Genomic DNA, 17,773 nt, shown 5'->3' with positions numbered 1-17,773 from the left:
CTGCTACGTTTAAAACAAATGAAAAATCTGTTTTGATCTAGTAAGCAGAGCAGGCCAAACACATTCGAGAGAGTTGTGTCACTCTGGTTCTGTTGGGGAAAAGTTAATAAACGCTGCGTTGTTCTGGTTTGTAGTTGGGCACAGAGTGGGTTTTGGTTTGTGTGCCTCACATGGATTAATGTTCCCTAAAAGCCTGCACAGTCAGGGTTTGGAGTGACCATTTCTAGAGTAATGCCACAGTTTTTTGGCAACTGTATTTTATTTTTCATGCAGATAGAAGAAATAGATTTCCATGTGTGTCTTGGTTTGAGGGTAGTAGGCTTGTATGGATGACAGCAGAGATGCAGAGTCCTTGTTCGTGGTGATGGAGGAAAACCTGATTCTTTTGGAGCTGAGCTTGAGGGAGGAGAGAATGACTGGTAGTATAAACTTATTTCATCTAGAGAATAGTGTATTAAAAGTGATGATACTGAATGTAGGACAAATGCAAAACCAGCACAGCATTCTTATCAGAAGTTCTTGGTTTAGACTTTAATCTGCACCTCAGGTGACTTCCTGGGAGGGTTGTAGGTGCTGTGAGTACGTGCTGGTGTGTGGTGCCCGTGGCTGGATTGCAGGTGGCAGTGAATACAGATGTTCTGCCTCAAGAGTGAGGGATGTTCACAGCGACAGTGGTACAGACTGAACTCCAGAAGAATATCATGGTGATGCTGAGATGAAACAGTGTTGTTTGGGATCAATTTGAGAGATGTAGCAACCAGAAATAATAGATGATCTCTTCTAGTTTAAAGCAGGTAGGGATTCCCTTCCTGGCTGTCTTGCTGGTGCTGTAAAGTGAACACTCAACAGGAAAAGCCATCAGGAAAGTGATTTTTGTTGATCCTCAAGAGTAAGAAGTCCTCCTTCTGAACAGCTTGTCTATCTTTGATACAAAGTCCTTTACAATGTCCTCCCCATATCTGCAGAGAGATGAACTAAGAGTATCCTTTCACTTGGTCTACAGACAGGATATTATTAAGGCGCTAGATCTGATTTTCCTTTTAAGTCGAACTGCTGTGCTTGTAGGAACCGTATTTCCAATTTGTCCTGACTCCTGTTATCTTATTGCAACCAGAGTCTCCTGAGAAACAGTCACAGAGAGTTTCTTAAGTGATTCTCCTAGTACTGACCTATTTGTGTAAGGGCCTAATACTTCAGTAAATCAGCACTGTGGGTTTTTTTTATCAGTTTTACTTATTCAGTGTGCTATGAGGTAGGGGGTGCTGCTGCCCTGCCAAAAGGCTCAGCTGTGCTTCCAAAGTCTGCAAAAGTCTGAGCAGAGTAGAAATTCTGAACATGGATATCTCACCTTCTGTTTTCTTCACCCCTTCTTCTTGTTAGTAAGATTCCTTTAGTGCATATAACCCCCTGGAGCGTTTACCTGTTAAAAATGTTTTCTTAAACTCTGGCATGAAATTACCTCTTTTGCAGCAGCACCGAGTTAATATTCGGTTTTGATGCATTTGTTCTTCGTGGGAAAGAAAAGCGAGCAAGGACTACTCTACTTTTTTTTCTAGCCAAGATTAAAAAGGCCAAGTAGTCTACACTGCTTCTGGTGGATTCTAATAGACTGTTAAGTTCAACTACAAAAGCTTTTTCAGTATAGGTGTACCCATGGGGCAAACAGACAGCCCTTTGAAGTTTGTTTTGTGGTTTGACAGTAAGATAAATGCCAGAGAGTTTCCAGTGACAGTAGGCTTAGTTTAATTCTGTGTGCTTGTTTTTTGTTGGTTTTTAACATTTTTTTGGGGGGGGAGACCTTTACTTTTATCTTTAAAAGCAAACAAGTCCTAAGAGATGCTCAATTGTGCATATGTTATACATTGGCTTATTGAGTTTTTTTGTTTCCAAAGGTAATTAGAGCACAGGACAAGTTCTGATAGCGAGATCTACAGTTTAAGAATGTGCATCACCTTCTGTACAAGAAAGACATTGCTGCCATTAGCTACTTGTAATTTCTTAGTGCTGCTCCTATTACCTTCTTTTCTTCTCTCCAGAGCCCCCACTTCAAGGACTGGCTTTCACTGAGGACAATTTTCAGTTCCTGTCTTGTTCTTCTCCTTCACTGCTCATGACTGTACTGCCTCTCTAAATGCAACTGAAAACCAGCACAAGGCTGGTGATAGTAACAGACATTTTGCCCAGCATTTTCTTTAGGTTTCAGCTTGGGTATTTTGTCTGCCTTTTGTTTTGCCTGCTTGAAGGAGAATGTAAAAAAAGAAGGTTTAGTGGAATGGGTGTTATTTTTTGTTTCCATGGCACAATTACTTGCGCTGATTTCTGAAAACACATGGTAACAATCTCCCCTACCTAAGCTGGGGGTGGCATGGGGAGTGCTGGCTGAGCCGTGCTGCCTAGTAGGGTCTGAGTATGTGAAATGAGTTTATTATCTTTATAGGATGATAAAGATAATACTGTACTGAAGTAAAGTATTGTACTGAATGATAATAAAGATTATTACGAGTCATAGTGGTAACTCTGACTTCATTTTATGAGAGCACTACGTATCAGTCCTGGGTTCCAGCAAGGAAGCTCGTCAGGTTGCTTAGGAAGCACAAATACATCAAGGGTGGGTGTGAGAAGGATGGAGCCAGGCTGTTCTCAGTGATGGCCAATGATAGGACAAGGGGCAACAGGTACAAGCTGGAACAGAAGAGGTTCCAAAGCAACACAAGGACAAACTTGTTCCCTGTTGAGGTGAGGGAGCCCTGGCAGGGGCTGCCCAGATGGGCTGTGGAGGCTCCTTCTCTGGAGACATTCAACCCCAGCTGGATGAGTCCCTGTGTGCCCTGCTCTAGGTGGTGCTGCTCTGGCAGGGGGGTTGCACTGGATGAGCTTTCCAGGTCCCCTCCAACCCTTCAGATTCTGTGGCAAAATAAATGAATCCAAAATATTTCCATAAACAGAAGATTAAATAACAATGTAGAAGTTAACCTTTTACAGTGTGTTGGTGTCAGTTGCTGTTGGTGTTTCAGTGTGGTGGTATAAACTATATGTGCTGTTGTGTACATGCTTCCTCTGAAGGGGTGAAAACGTATTATGTTGTGTCATTCACAGCAGTGACTTGTTTACCGAATCTTTAAACCTCTTACAGTGTGTGTTTGAGTCTTTGCAGACTTTGAGGAAAGCAATCACCAACAATTGCAGAGCAGTTTTGATATCCTGGTGAACAAATCAGCCATGTTCCCGTAGAGGTCAGCTGCCTGGGAGGCTTCAGTCAACAGCTGAAGTTCCAATACTGAGTTCCCTTGAACATAAGATCAAACAGCTAGTTTTAGTGTGGGATTTCTGTGGTCTTATTTACTATTACACTGCTGAATGTTCAGCTATATTTTCAGTCTCCTTACTTTTCTGGGCTTCATTCCCAACTTGTGGAGGGGAGCGATTGGTAGAAGCACTTTGTCTTGTTCTACCTCTTTTAGGTAGCCAAATTAAGATGTCTTTAATCTGAATTGCCTTTTCAAAAGCGTTCAGCATTTTTGTTCCTCTTCCTTGGTGTGTGGCTCTAGGTCAGACTACAGCCTGCAGGACGGCATCCTGAGAGAACAGAACTGGGCAACTCTTGGCCACCTTGGGACAGGCAGCATGACTGAGAGGTTTAACCTGACCCTGCTGTGTTGCAGTAGAGGGTATAAATACTAAATTGAGGGAATGAATTTAATGGCCATGGGATCACACCTTCTCTTCCTTCAGTTTCTTACCATTTTAGCTGCTGCTGCAAAACTCCTTCAAGCTTGAACAAGATGTTTTAACCTTGGAGAAGACAGCCTGTTTTCCCAGCTGTTGGAGGATCTAGCTTGCAGTGGTTGAAGTTTTCCTCCAGAATCTGTCTGATGGGGAGGGCCAGCAAGCAAAACCTCAAAACTATATAAAAAAAGGGAAGTTTGCCAACGTTTTTTTGAAAGCAACCAAACCCAGAAATGCCTGCCAACAAGGTTATGGTTTTAATAAGCCCTGCTCCTGTCTTGCCTGTAAGCTTGCTGTGCATTCTGCGCTGGGGAGGGGGCCAGACAGGCTGGTATGAAGTAGGTTTTGCTGCACGATAAAGTTGGAGATAACTTCCTTGAGTGCTGATTAGCTTGCTCCACGGGAAACATCTGAAAAGTGTCTTTTTTAATGAAGTTCCTTGCAAGCTCTTTGCATATCACGATCACATCCAGCCCTCTATGAACTTCAGTTTCTGCAGCACATGAATGTGCACCTGCATGTAGCTGGAGGTGAAGGGTTGTGCTCTTCTTTTAACCTTGCTTAAAGTGACGTGAGCCTTAGTAATGTCACTGAATGAACAGCTTTTAGATGTTGTTGCAGGTCACCACTTCTGAGGTGTGCTGGTTTTGTTAATTCTTCATGTTCATAAGGGATAGGCTGAATTTAACTTGGAAAGATGAAGTTTAGGTGCTGATAGACTTGGGCACCTGTGGTAGAGCTAAGTCTCTCAGGTGCACTGAATATAGGATTTTCATTTGGAAACTTCTGATTGAAATTAACATTATTTTCTTAAAGCTACAGGAAATTAACTGCCTTTAGGTAAGACTAATTATTTGTCACTTGTTTTTAGTTGAAGCTTATAAAAATAACAGTCTTACAACAGTCTGTTGCTGGAATGATATCTGGAGATATCCCTGTGTAATCCCACATTGACTTTGTGGTTCTTGATTGTCTCTGTGTTGGATCACGCTGCAATTTAGTCAGACCAAAGGCTTCACTATGTCACAGCACCCTGAAAGAACGCTTTCACTGTCTTCTTGTTGCATGAAAGAAGTCAGTGTAAGATTAATGAATGACAAGAACATGCAGATGAGGGCAAACGTTAATGGTTCCTCCCAAATCTGTGACATGTATCCTTAAAATAATGTCATGGTCCTTGACATTTGAGGGTGTGTTAACTCATTTAAAAGATCTTCTGCTGCAAGGGTGGCCTCGAAGTCTGAGATTTCTTCAATGTCCCTTTCAGTTTGACTGCTAGGATATCTCCAGACTGTCATCCAGAGGGCCTCCTCAGAGAAAAGAAGACTTCATTCCTCTCTTTCTTTTTTTCTCGTAACTGAGTTTGAAATTAAACTTGGTTTTAATACCTTTTGGGGAGAAAAAAAATCCCCAACTTGCTGTTTCTTACTTTTGAGTGAGGTGTGTAAGTAGCAGTTTTATAGACACAGTGGTTTAAATAGGTTCTGTAACCTCACTGTTTTCCAGTACTGCATGCTAATTATTTAATAGATGTTCAAATAAAGCCTCTGCAAATAGGCCTTTTATTTGACTTTTATCTCAAGGACCCTTTTCTGCAGGTAACAGAAAGCTTTGCAGCAGGAGCAGGTTGGAGATAGCAGATAATCTGGGAATGATTCAGAAACTAAGGCACAGCTTTAGCAGTTTGACAGCCCACATTTTCATAGTAGAAAATGGAAAGGACTACAGGACTGCTAGTGAAGAAAAATGAATATATGTGATAACTAATACAAGTGAGGTAGAAATAAAGTTGTGAGTTTATTCAAATCTTTCCAGTTCATAGAATCATAGATTCATAGAATCATACAATCACAGAATAGAGAGGTTGGAAGGGACCTTTAGAAATCATCCAGTCCAACCCCCCTGCAGAAGCAGCTCCCACCTAGATCAGGTCACACAGGAACGTGTCCAGGTGGGTCTTGAAGCCCTCCAAGGAAGGAGCCTCCACACCCTCCCTGGGCAGCCTGGGCCAGGGCTCCCTCACCTCACAGTAAAGATGTTTCTCCTTAAGTTTCAGTGGAACTGTTTGTGTTCCAGCTTCATCCCTTCACCCCTTGTCCTGTCACTGGATACAACAGAAGAAAGTGCTGCCCCAACCTCCTGACACCCACCAGTGAGATATTTGTCAATATTACTGAGCTCCCCCCTCAGTCTCCTCTCCTCCAGACTAAACAGCCCCAGGTCCCGCAGCCTTTCCTCACAAGGAAGATGCTCCAGTGCCCTGAGCATCTTGCTGGCCCTGCACTGGCCTCTCTGCAGCAGTTCCCTATCCCTCTGCAGCTGGGGAGCCCACAACTGGACACAGGACTCCAGATGAGGCCTCAGCAGATGTGGCAGAGCAGAGGGGGAGCAGAACCTCCCTGGCCCTGCTGCCCACACTCTGCTGGATGCCCCCAGGCTGCCATTGGCTTCTTGCCCACGAGGGCACGTTGCTGCTCATGGGCAGTTTATTATCAGCCAGCACTGCCAGGTCTGTCTCTGCAGAGCTGCTCTCCAGCAGGTCACCCCCAGCCTGGCCTGGGGCAGGGGGTTGTTCCTCCCCAGCTGCAGGACCCTGCCCTTGTCCTTGTTGAACCTCAGCAGGTTCCTCTGTGCCCAACTCTCAGCCTGCCCAGCTCTCGCTGACTGGCAGCACAGCCTCTGGTGAATCAGCCAGTGCTCCCAGTTTGGGGCCATCAGGGATCTTGCTGAGGGTCCCTCTATGCCCTCATCTAGGTGGTTGATGAAGATATTGAACGAACTGGCCCGTGTAGTTATCTCTCTCTTAGAACATGGGGAAGGTCTGATGTATGAAAGGATGGGTCTGGAGAGTATTAGAAAATCTTGAAACCTTGAAACTGCAAGGAAAGGCAGCTGGTGTTTTGTTTGAACCAGAAGGCTTACAGAGCACGTACTTTCTCCAGTATTTTGGCATCATGCAAACTTGTTGGAACTCTGAAATGAAAAATAGTTAAGGACAGGGGATTTTGTGGCAAATGGAATTAATGAAGTGTAGTTTCACAGCAGAATTCACTATATTTTAGAGTTTATGCCAAAATGATGTTCTGAAGTAAGCAGAAGGAACGCTCCTCAATCTGTTGGACTGCCTGAAACTTTGCTTTCAGTTTTGTGTTGTTAGATTTCATTGATGCTGGAGAACGGAAAATACTATGGATTTTGGAAAATGGTTAAGGTGAAGAGGAGATAGTAGTGGGTTATAATGAAACAAGGGCTACCTGATTGTCATTGGACACTAGTGGATGTATTGGATGATGCATGGATGATGTTCTGGGAATCAGTCATGAATATCTGATAACTTGGATGCACAAGTGATGTGTGCATCATGAGAGAGTTTCATAGCTGAGACATCATCAGAACAAGTGAGGATCAGAAAACAATCAGGAGAAATTGTATGACTTCAAAGATAAGGGGATGACTGAGGAAGATAACAAGGAGTAGAGTGCTGTGCTTTAAGGGACTGGGAAAAACAACTTCTGCTCTTTGTCACGGAGGTCAGACAGTTGATTCACCCCTTAGAAGGAAAAACTGCGTTGACAACGATATGAATGCAGAGAAGTGACAAACTTCTGTGGAGAGAGGAAGGTACTGTGGTCATTGAGGGGAGTAGGATGATGAGAATGAATGGTGGGATAAGGGAAATGTTAAAGAGTCCAGAATAAGTACTTGGCTGGAATGGCAACCAAAGCTAAGGTGGACAGATTCCTCTCTGCCTGCCTGTGTTATTTGCTCTTGTCATGTCAGATCAAGGACAGACAGATCAAGTCTCATCCTTCACACCAGTGTGGGAAAGCGGGGAAGCAAAAGCTATGGGACAGAATGTCAGACAGTAAAATTGCCTGTTTTCAGTTGTTGCCTTTTTGTCTTGCATTGGTTTTAAATTTGTGTCATTTTTATTCTTAGTCTTGGCACAGAAATGTGGTTCTTAGTCTTGACACTGAGATTAAGCTGAAACTAGATACTCTGCTGATCATTGCAAATTTGTCCCTGCTAAAAGTTTCACTGTTAACTCAAATGGTAGATTTTGTGCTGTGGATTGAAGTAGCTTTTAATTCCCACCCTGGTGATGACCCATGCAGGTCCTAGTATGGAATATTGATCCACATGCTTTGATTTCCTTTTGGATTACAGATCCAAGAACCCCAAACAAGCAAGACTCCCAAAAATGTAAGTTGTGTAAATGGTAGAAGTTCAGAATTTACAAGGTTTGCTTTTATTTGTGAAATCTGGTTTCTCAGGGTTCTACAGGATAGAATAGGGTTGTGGTTTAACCCCAGCTGGTAACTGAGCACCACACAGCTGCTTGTTCACTCTCCCAGTGGGATGAGGAGGAGGAAAGAGGGAAGAAAAGTAAAATTGTTAATGGAGATAAGAACAGTTTAGTGAAAAAAAGAGAAAATATTACAATGATAATACTATTAAAATAGTTAGTAATTGCAATTAGAAGGAATATAACACAAAGAGAGACATAAAACTCAAGAAAAAGTGATGCCTAGTGGAGTTGTTCCCCACCTACTGACTGATGCCTGAGCAACAACTTGCCCCTCCTCACCAATTCCCCCCCTGTTTACTGTCCATTACCTCCTGTGGTATGGAATAGCCCATTAGCTAGTTCTGGTCAGCTGTCTTGGTCATGCTTCCTCACAGCTCCTTCTGTGCCCCATACCTGCTCACTGCCAAAGCAGGGGAAACTGAGAAGTCCTTTGCTTAGGATAAACACTGCTGAGCAACAACTAAACGTTATTCTCACACTAAATCCAAACCACAGCCCTGTGCCAGCTACTAAGAAGAAAATGAACTGTAACCAAGCTAAAACAAGGACAATTAGAAGATGATGTAGGATGTCAAAGGATCTTTTCAATAGTTAGCTATGGGCTAAAGTGGCTGAGTGTATACTGGTTTTAATTTAAAACAAATACTGCCACCAACTTCAGGGCTTGCTTGTAGTCACTGTATTCTTCTTTTCAGTCAGTGTTTTATCTTCCTTGGGAAAGCTGGGAAGGCAATTCCTAACAGGAGGCTTTACTGAGTAAATTCTGCCCTTCGTCTGTTAGGAAGCAGAGACAGGCAGCCAGCAATTCCTGACGAGGTTTTATCCTCAACTTTTCCTATAGATGCCTGAATGAAAGGCAATGAGTCAGATTATTTGAATAGCAAACTTAATTGCCCCACAAAAGCTTTGCTCTGCCTCTGACCCTCAGTGAAGAATTTTTCCTGCAGTTAACAAACCAGGGTGTTAGTCTCCACTACCTGAACTGAAACTGGTGTTTAGTTTTGCTCATAGCATAGCTTCAGTTCTTGGTTTACGAGAAGCAGAGAAGAGTTTCATGGTGGGATATGTGTGTGTATGTGTGTGTGTGTGTGTATGTTTATTTGGTGGGGTTTTTTTCTTTCCCTCCCACACCCATCCTTGAGGAGGTTAGCTTCAGATTGTGATCTAAGTCTTTCTCACCCTTTACCTCTTGTTAATTATGTCTTTCCATATTTCTGGATTCATTTAAATTACTTTGAAAAACATTTGGCTTAATTAAGTATTTTTCCCAGAATTCCCTACATATCCTTCTGTGGAGAAGTTCTTGCCTCAAGGTGTTAAGAAAGAAAGAAACCAGAAATCTTCAGTAGTTTTCTGCAGAAAGGAAGTGGCATGAAAAAACTCTGGGAGCTCACCTCTTCTGGGTTTCAGGAGCTGGGAGGAATTTGATGCTTGGCTTGCTTTGTTGGATAGGAATTTGCATTAGACCAAGGGCCTAATGAATGTTCATTGCTCTTCAGGACTATCTATACTAGCAGGCTATCAGAAACTGCTATTAGAATCTGGGTTTTACATAGCAATTCTTGATCCTTGCTTTTCTGCCCAGCTTTCAAGTCTGGGGGCATCACCATTGTCCCTTACAGCCATACAAACTACATAGCTTCTTGCCAGTAAGGTGTTTATCAGCCATAACTTGCACGCAGGGCTTGCAGTCTGGTTAGTTAGTCTACAGGAATCCCCAGGTAGGTCAGTGAAAATATGCATGGATTATGTGTGCTTTTAGTACAGGCAGTGTGCACAACGTCTGTGACTGTGATCAAGATGCTTGAGAACAATTTAGAGATGAAGGGATAGGGAGTTCTCTGATGTCAGGATGGATAGAAGTACCACTTCCTTAGGATGACTGGAAAGGGGATATTTGCATCAGCTGGGGCTTCAGGGTAATAATAGTTCCAAATGGAGATGATTTAAAGAACTTCCCTGCAGCTGATTTAATTTGTTGTGGTGGGCTCTAAATGCACAATTGCAGCTTTGGACCTGTTTCATGTTCTGCATCATCTTGCTTGCTGCTTGCTTGTTGCTCAGTTACTTACCTGGCTTTGCTCACCAGCCTTAGTGACTGAATAGCTAAGAGATGGCACATCTCAAGTCCTTGTGCTGCAAATCTGTTCACTGCCTTGCTGACAGCCAAGAAGGATTCTGTCCCATCTAGGTTGGCCTCAGCTAGCAATTGCTTTAAACCTTACATATGGTCTTGACGTTTGTCCAGAGAGAGTCCTGCACTTGGCCACAGTTCAACATTTATACTGCTTATAGTGGCTTTTACTTTAGCTGTGCTGCTGACCCAGCTTCCCAAGGTGGAGCCTATCCTGGCAACCAGCAGCCTGACACACACATTGAACCCCATGCAAAGGATGGGAGCGGATATGCAGAGGCTGGGCAGGGACATCTCCATCACCCATCAACACAGCCATGAACATGCCACGTGGAAAAAAGATAACAGAAACTTTTTAGCTGTTTAACAAGGTATAAAGCCTGTTAGAAGAAGTCACGGTTGTATCTTCTTGTACAACAAAACATACTAAAGTGTTTTCTTCTTTTTAGTCCAAGTGGTAAGAAGTTCAGAAGCAAGCCTCAGTTGGCAAGATACCTGGGAAACACTGTTGATCTCAGCAGTTTTGACTTCAGAACGGGAAAGATGATGCCCAGTAAATTGCAGAAGAACAAACAGAGACTAAGGAATGATTCTCTCAATCAAAATAAGGTTTGTTAGTAAATACTGTGTTTAAGGATATTCCTGTAGTTCATTTAGCGATTTCTTTTCTCCTTTAAAGCAGCCCACTTCTAAGATGTACCTGTATGTGTAATTTTCAGCAGTGGTAGAGATGTAAATCTGTAAATAGAAGGAATACTCTGCTACTACCGAGTGACTGTCAACCTGAGGTTAAGTATGAATCAATAGTTGAGTAATTCAGGAGTTGGCTTGGGATGAAGAACCTCAGTGCAAGTCATCTACCTGAATGATAGTCCTCTACCTGGGGAAAAATAGGACTGTTGATGCCAAGAGATTCTCCTGTGCAAGGCTTCAGGTTGCTACATTCATCTTCCTGTTCTGAGATGAAATAGTTTGCATCTTTAATGTGTGCAGTATTGGCCAGGACGCTTGTTTTCTGAGGCAGATGTATTTATCTCTACAGTAATCTGGGTGTCTCTGTACAGCTATGTAGCTTAAGGAGGCTGGGTGTTTTCCAGTCAAAGATTGGGCCTTCCTCAATTGATCTGATTGTTCTCTTATTGTCTGTTTCTCTTTGAACAACAGTGTGTCTGCTTGAAAGTGCGTATAGCAGATTGAAAACAAAGGGCTTGAAGCACGTGGAAGTGAAGTGAGTGGGGCACAGAGAGGCACGGGCAAGCAAATTAGCTGACTCTCAGATAACGTGTCCCTGGACAAACTTCAGAAGCCTCATACAACAGTTTGAAGGATTTCTGCAATGTAACAACCTGCAATGTCTTTAAAGTGTTTCATTCTTGAGGATTTCAGAGCTTAACAGTAGTGTATGGAAATCCCTAAGAAGTTACAGTCTCGTGCACTGGTGTTTTTTGTCACCGGCTCTTTGTAGTGCATGAGCCACAGGTTTCATGCTGATGTCTTTTTATTTAAAGCAGGTGTTCAAATTACTTAGTGTTTTCTTCCCACAGACGTGAGGCTTTCAAGTAATAACATTATGGGGCAGTCCAGGGAAAGGTTTTTTTAGGCTTTTTGCATGGGCAGAAATGATGTGATTTAGTGTATAAAATCTAGATGAGTCTGTGCTCCCTTTGTATTCCCATGATCTTGCACGGATGTAATGAATCTTACATGAATGTTGAGTGTTTCTCATGGTAACTCTGTTAAATGCAAGATTGGAAGGGGGAAAAAAAGGTTTATTTTGTGTAAATAACAGTATTTCTAAGTGACTGAATCTGTAACTCGAGAGCTTTCAAGAATTTCTGCGGTTAACAGTTGAAAATGAGATCTCAGCTTACTCCTGAAGCTGATGTTTTCTTCCACAGAGGCTGGAAGAGATCAGTTGTGGTCACCTTCTACTTGCCTTGCAGCTGTGCTGCTGGGGGCCCATAAAAGCCAGACTCGCGTCGGCCAGTTTGTGTGCAAACTTGCTCATATTGGATTTTATGGGCTGTTTGCTTTTGTACAAACAATTTACCACAAATGTTTCCAAATTCTTTGGCTCCCCTCATGTTTCAAGAGGGAGCATTAAAATATACTTGGATCTTCTTTCTCGGACGTGTCTAGGCAGATTTGTGCAGCTGGTGGATGGAAATGCTGCCTTGCCATACGTCTGACTCCTGAGATTCTCATCTCTAGCAGCTTGGAACTCCAATGTCAAGCTTGATATACTAATGCCACCTGGTTTAAAAAGGAACTGAGGGTAAAATGCCATTGAATGCTCTCCGTTTTGTAAAGAGAGACAGGGAGATGCTGGGGAGAGGCCAGCACAGGGACACAGAGATGATCACAGGACTGGAGCATCTTGATGGATGCTGTCAGGAGAGGAAAAGCTGTGAGCCCTGGGGCTGTTCAGCCTAGAGAAGAGAGGCTGGGGAGTGACCTCATCAACACAAGTACCTAAATGGCAGTTGTCAGGAGGATGGGGCAACACTTTTTTCTGTAGTATCCAGTGACAGGAGTAGAGGTAATGGGCACAAGCTGGAACATAAAGAGTACCACTTAAACATAAGGTACAACTCTTTTGATGCTGAAGTGAGGGAGCCCTGGCCCAGGCTGCCCAGGGAGGGTGTGGAGGCTCCTTCTTGGTTGATTTCCAAACCCACTTGGACACGTTCCTGTGCCCCCTGAGCGAGGAGAACCTGCTTTAGCAGGGGTTGGGCTGGAGGAGCTCTGGAAGGCCCTTCTCACCCTCATCATTTAGGGATTCTATGAAATGGAATGGAAATACTCATCTAGCAAAATACTTAGGTCCAGTCTTAGTGTTGTGTATTCTTCCTGACCTCTCAGTATTGGCAATACAGCATGTATGTGATAGGTTTAATTATGGCAGAGCCACAGGAGTTTTGCTTCATGCTGCTGGGCTTATAAAAATATGCCAGTCGGTTCTTTCTATTGAGAAGAAAATGTGTTGGAGAGTATTGGTTAAACATGCTGTCTGCTTTTAAGTGACTCCTTAGGTTAAAGGGTTTCAAGGGCCTGGAAATACATTGCTGAGTTCTTAAGGCATTTTCACGTCCCGGGTACATTGATGCTTCTGGAATTATGTGTCTTTGGAAAGACAGTGCACTAAAATTCTTGTGGAAAACGTGGGTAGAGCTTAAAGCAGTCCTAATGAGTAAGAACGAGCAGCAAACATGGATATTTCTGCTAGCTAGCTGATACATTGCTACAGTTCTCAGAGTAGGAAGAGATTTTTGTGTTTTGACAGTGGTCAAGCATGTTGAAGCCCACAGCACGCTGGTGTTTCTGAGGGCTCAAGTTTTCTATGTGTACCTAGAGCTGGATATCATGAGCTTAATTGCCACCTGCAATGAAGTCATCTGTGCCTGTGTGAAGTATGTACCCAGTGTCTTCTCTCTGGAAAACTCAGAAGAGCTTTCTGCTCTTCAGAAAAGGTGTTGGTTGTAGGGATATTTGCTACTTATTCATGTTTGGATGTGCTGGAAGCTTTTCATTTGTCTTGGGTAAATTTTATGTATGGCTGGCTCATGATTTTTTGTGAAGGAGAGTTTCTCTGAGTATCAGTTGCTTCCTGACCATGTGTGATGGGTTGTTTTTTTTCCCCCTGTACATCTGGAAATCTGCAGGTGCTGGAGGTGGGTGAGTGGCATGGTTTAGCCTCAGCAAAGCACCACGCAGCCACTCACTCGCTCCTCCCCGTCCCACTGGGAGGGAGAATGGGGAAAAATAACCCTGTAAAACTCAGAGGTTGAGGTAAGAACGGTTCAATAAATGAAGCAAAACATGGTAATAACAATGAGAAAAATAAAGTAACAGACAGCAATAGTAATAGTCATAATGAAAAGGGATATAAGGAAAAGAGAGAAATAAAACCTAAGGGAAAACAAATCCGAAACAAGTGATGCTCAGCTCAGAGCAATTGCTCCCCACCTGCTGAACGATGCCTCAGCACAGTCCACCTCTCCCCACCAATTCCCCTCAGTTTCTACACTGTCCATGACATGCTGTGGTGTGGTATAACCCGGTGGCTAGTTCTGTTCAGCTGTCTTGGCTGTGCTCCCTCCCAGCTCCTTGTGCACCTCCTTGCTGTCAGGGCAGGGGAAACTGAGAAGTCTTTCACTTAGGATAAGCACTACTCAGCAACAGCTAATCCATCAGTGTGTTATGAACATTATTCTCACACTAAATCCAAACCACAGCCCTGTGCCAGCTAAGAAGAAAGTGAACTGTAACCAAGCCAAAGTTGTAACAGTGAGCTTAGCAAGTTTCTGTGCTACAGTTTCTGTTGTACAAAACTCTGGGCCAGGAATGAAAGCCTGCTTATTTGGGGTGAGACCAGAAAGCCCATGTACGACTATGATTAGAAAGGAAATCAAGTAGGAAAGTAGTAAGATAATAATTACAGCACTTAAAAATTGATCTGTTCTTGGTTTAAAGTTTATCCATAAACAACCATTTCCTAGGATGTGGCCTTGATAAAAAGTGTATGAGACATCCAGCCCTTGAACCTGTATTTCCTGCATGGTTTGTAGCTCATCAGGGTTTTCATGGAACGGTAGGGGTTGGAAGGGACCTTTAGAGATCATCCAGTCCAACTCCCCTGCAGATCAGGTCCCGCCTAGATCGGTTTTGCTTTGGTTCAGGTGGGCATATCATTAATGTAGCTGAGTTTCCTTAATTTCTCACACTGCCTGAAGCAATCTCCTGTTTTATTTTTCTAAGTTTAATGGATTTCCTTTTAACTCCTCTTTAAGTCACATCACCAGGAAAAAAGAAACCTGTAAATGTTTTTGATGAACTTGAAACGGTGACCTTTGTTCTTGGAATATTTGCTAAACCAGATTTTACTCCCCATGTGGCAGATGCCTCATTAATATTTTTGGGTTTGTCAGTTTTAATAGCCATTTTGCTACTAACACTGATGCTACTGCACAGAACAACCCTGGGGGTATGGACTTCAAAGCTTCAAATACTACTTTGAACTTGATGTCACAAGGAGGGTAGGCAAGATCTGTCAAGGGTCTGGTGTGAATTAAGTTGCATGGTGTGAGGAAAGTTTATTGTCAAAACAACTGCGAATGTAATGTCAAAACAACATGCAACTGCTGTCTGTCTGTGGTGATTCTGGGCTCATCAGAGATGCTTTAACTATATGTAAAAATGTGTATGGCATATGAAAAAGTTTAATGTTAGACTTACTATTGGCATCATCAATGAGGGGAAAAAACAGAGCCCACAACCAATACTCACTGTGCAATGCACATGCTTAAAGTGTGTAACCAAGGCATCCGAAAGTATTTTTCTAATGGGCTGAGATTACTTGGGAGAAACTTTAGGAGATGACTGATGTCTATATTTATAACCTCAATGCTCACTTTTGCTTTGTGTGAAAATATCTGACAACTTCTGTGCTATCTGAATGGTGATCTCAACGGCGGTTAAAACTACCGAGTGTAATCAGGCTGAGGGACTCGTGCTCTGTTGCTTTTTGCTCTGGCCGTGGAAACCCTGATCTCAGTTAGACAAGAATCAGCAGTAAGTGAAGGTGAAGATCTCTGAAGACATGCTGCTTTCTCCATTTGCAAGCAGTAGCGTTGCCAGACATGGAGACTGGCTGTGAGTTTATAAACCAAAAGTGATAGGTGCCTGAATTTCGGAGGAAAACTTCCACTGGAACTTGTTGGTTTAGCCTTACAATGTTTTAATGAGTTAACTGGGAATTGTGAAGAGAAAGAAGCTGTAAAATGACCAGGTATATTTAAAGGAGTGCCAGGAATAGAGATCTGTGGTCAGAGTTAGTGCAGGGAGCAGACTTCTAGAACTCTTCCAGATTTTGCCTGTGTGTTCTAGCTTATTTCTTCTATTGGTCAGGGAAACTTTTGACTCTCAACGAGGGGATGAGTGAATCAGTATTAAGCAAGGATTCCCCAAATACTGTAGCACTAACTTCTATATGATCATGTGAATTGAGTGGTACTGTGGAATGGCTAAGAATATACATAGTGCTCTTGATAAATCCCCTGTGCCATCTACATGAAACACTGAGGCCTGGGATTTTAAAGCTGTCCCTCCGTATAGGATATGTTGAGATGCCTTGGTAAATATTAAGCGTTATTCTATTGCTTCTCCCATCAGTTGTTCCTGAGATCTACATCAAGGAATATTTTCTTTTCTACCAGGAAGGATCTAATAGCCCCATGTCACCCCAGAGAGGCTGCAGAAAGAAGCTTCTCCCTTGCCTTTCCCCCACCCAGCTGATGGATCAAATAGCTGGGTAGGGGCAACCAACGTAACAACCATTGCAGTGTGTCAGGCTGTACTCTGAGATGGGTCTTCATGATGAAATTACTTTCTGTGGAGTGCAGAGATGACACTTTATTGCTTGTTGGTGGATTGTGCACTGTGCATATATAGAATGAATGGTCAGGCAGGTCAAGGGAGGTTCTTCTCCCCCTCTACTCTGCCCTGTTGAGACCTCATCTGGAGCCCTGTGTCCAGTTGTGGGCTCCCCAGCTCCAGAGGGACAGGGAAGTTTTCTGCAGAGAGGCCAGTGCAGGGCCAGCAAGATGATCAGGGCACTGGAGCATCTTTCATACAAGGAAAAGCTGCAGGACCTGGGGCTGTTTATTCTGGAGAAGAGAAGACTGAGGGGGGATCTTATTAACATTTATAAATATCTAAAGGGTGGGTATCAGGGGGTTGGGACATCCCTTTTTTTGATGGTATCCAGCAACAGGACAAGGGGTGATGGGATGAAGCTGGAACACAAACAGTTCCATTGAAACATAAGGACAAACTGTTTCAGTGTTTGAGTGAGGGAGCCCTGGCCCAGGCTGCCCAGGGAGGGTGTGGAGGCTCCTTCCTTGGAGGGCTTCAAGACCCACCTGGACACGTTCCTGTGTGACCTGATCTAGGTGGGACTTGCTTCTGCAGGCGGGTTGCACTGGATGATCTGTAATGATCCCTTCCAACCCCAACCATTCTGTGAGTCTATGAGTCTATGAATCACTTCACGCTCCCTTTCTGATCAGCCATCCTCCTGGCAATTACTGAGATGTGCTAAAAGACAGGACATCCTGATGGTGGAGGAACCACCCTTCAGATTAGCAAAGCTCTAAAGGAGGAGACTAACTTCTAAAATAAGAGTGTAGTCTGAGACAGATTCTGGGAAGAGCAGGCTTGTTGCTTAATAAGCCTAAGCCTCTTGCCATATTTTTTGTTTCATTTTAATACAGATCAGTACAGAATATCTATAGCCAGTATTCTAACTTCCATCATCTGTAATTCCACAATGTCCAGCTCAGGGATGAACAAGTTGTGAACAAGCTTTGAAGAAATGTGTGCTCCCTGGTTCGTAACATGGTCTCTTGCATGAAGCTGTGTATTCCAAATTGTGTGATGTAACTATGAAGGATTTGAAGATTGAGGTTTAATTCCCAAAGAGATTGCTTCTTCTCACAAAATTAAGAGTCTTGAGTAAATCCCAGTGAAAACTTTTATCACAATCCTTGGATGGAGTCTAATATTGATGTTTGTTGTGTAGCTTCAGAGCTGTGATCTCACAGCCT

The 17,773-nt window shown here is 43.2% G+C and overlaps 1 protein-coding gene across 1 annotated transcript in view; it reads left to right on the top strand.

Annotated features, from left to right (window-relative positions):
- Window positions 1–17,773, top strand: part of MBD2 (methyl-CpG binding domain protein 2) — a 45,649-nt gene that overhangs the window by 3,872 nt on the left and 24,004 nt on the right. Inside the window, exon 2 of the mRNA XM_062019160.1 lies at window positions 10,619–10,778. Within this exon, the coding sequence (XP_061875144.1) occupies window positions 10,619–10,778 (160 nt within the window). The remainder of the gene's footprint in view (window positions 1–10,618; window positions 10,779–17,773) is intronic.

This window comes from Colius striatus, chromosome Z, assembly GCF_028858725.1.
Source record: "Colius striatus isolate bColStr4 chromosome Z, bColStr4.1.hap1, whole genome shotgun sequence".
Taxonomy (NCBI): Eukaryota; Metazoa; Chordata; class Aves; order Coliiformes; family Coliidae; genus Colius; species Colius striatus.
Note: the sequence above shows the minus strand (reverse complement) of the source record. Positions and strands in the feature narration are given on the sequence as shown.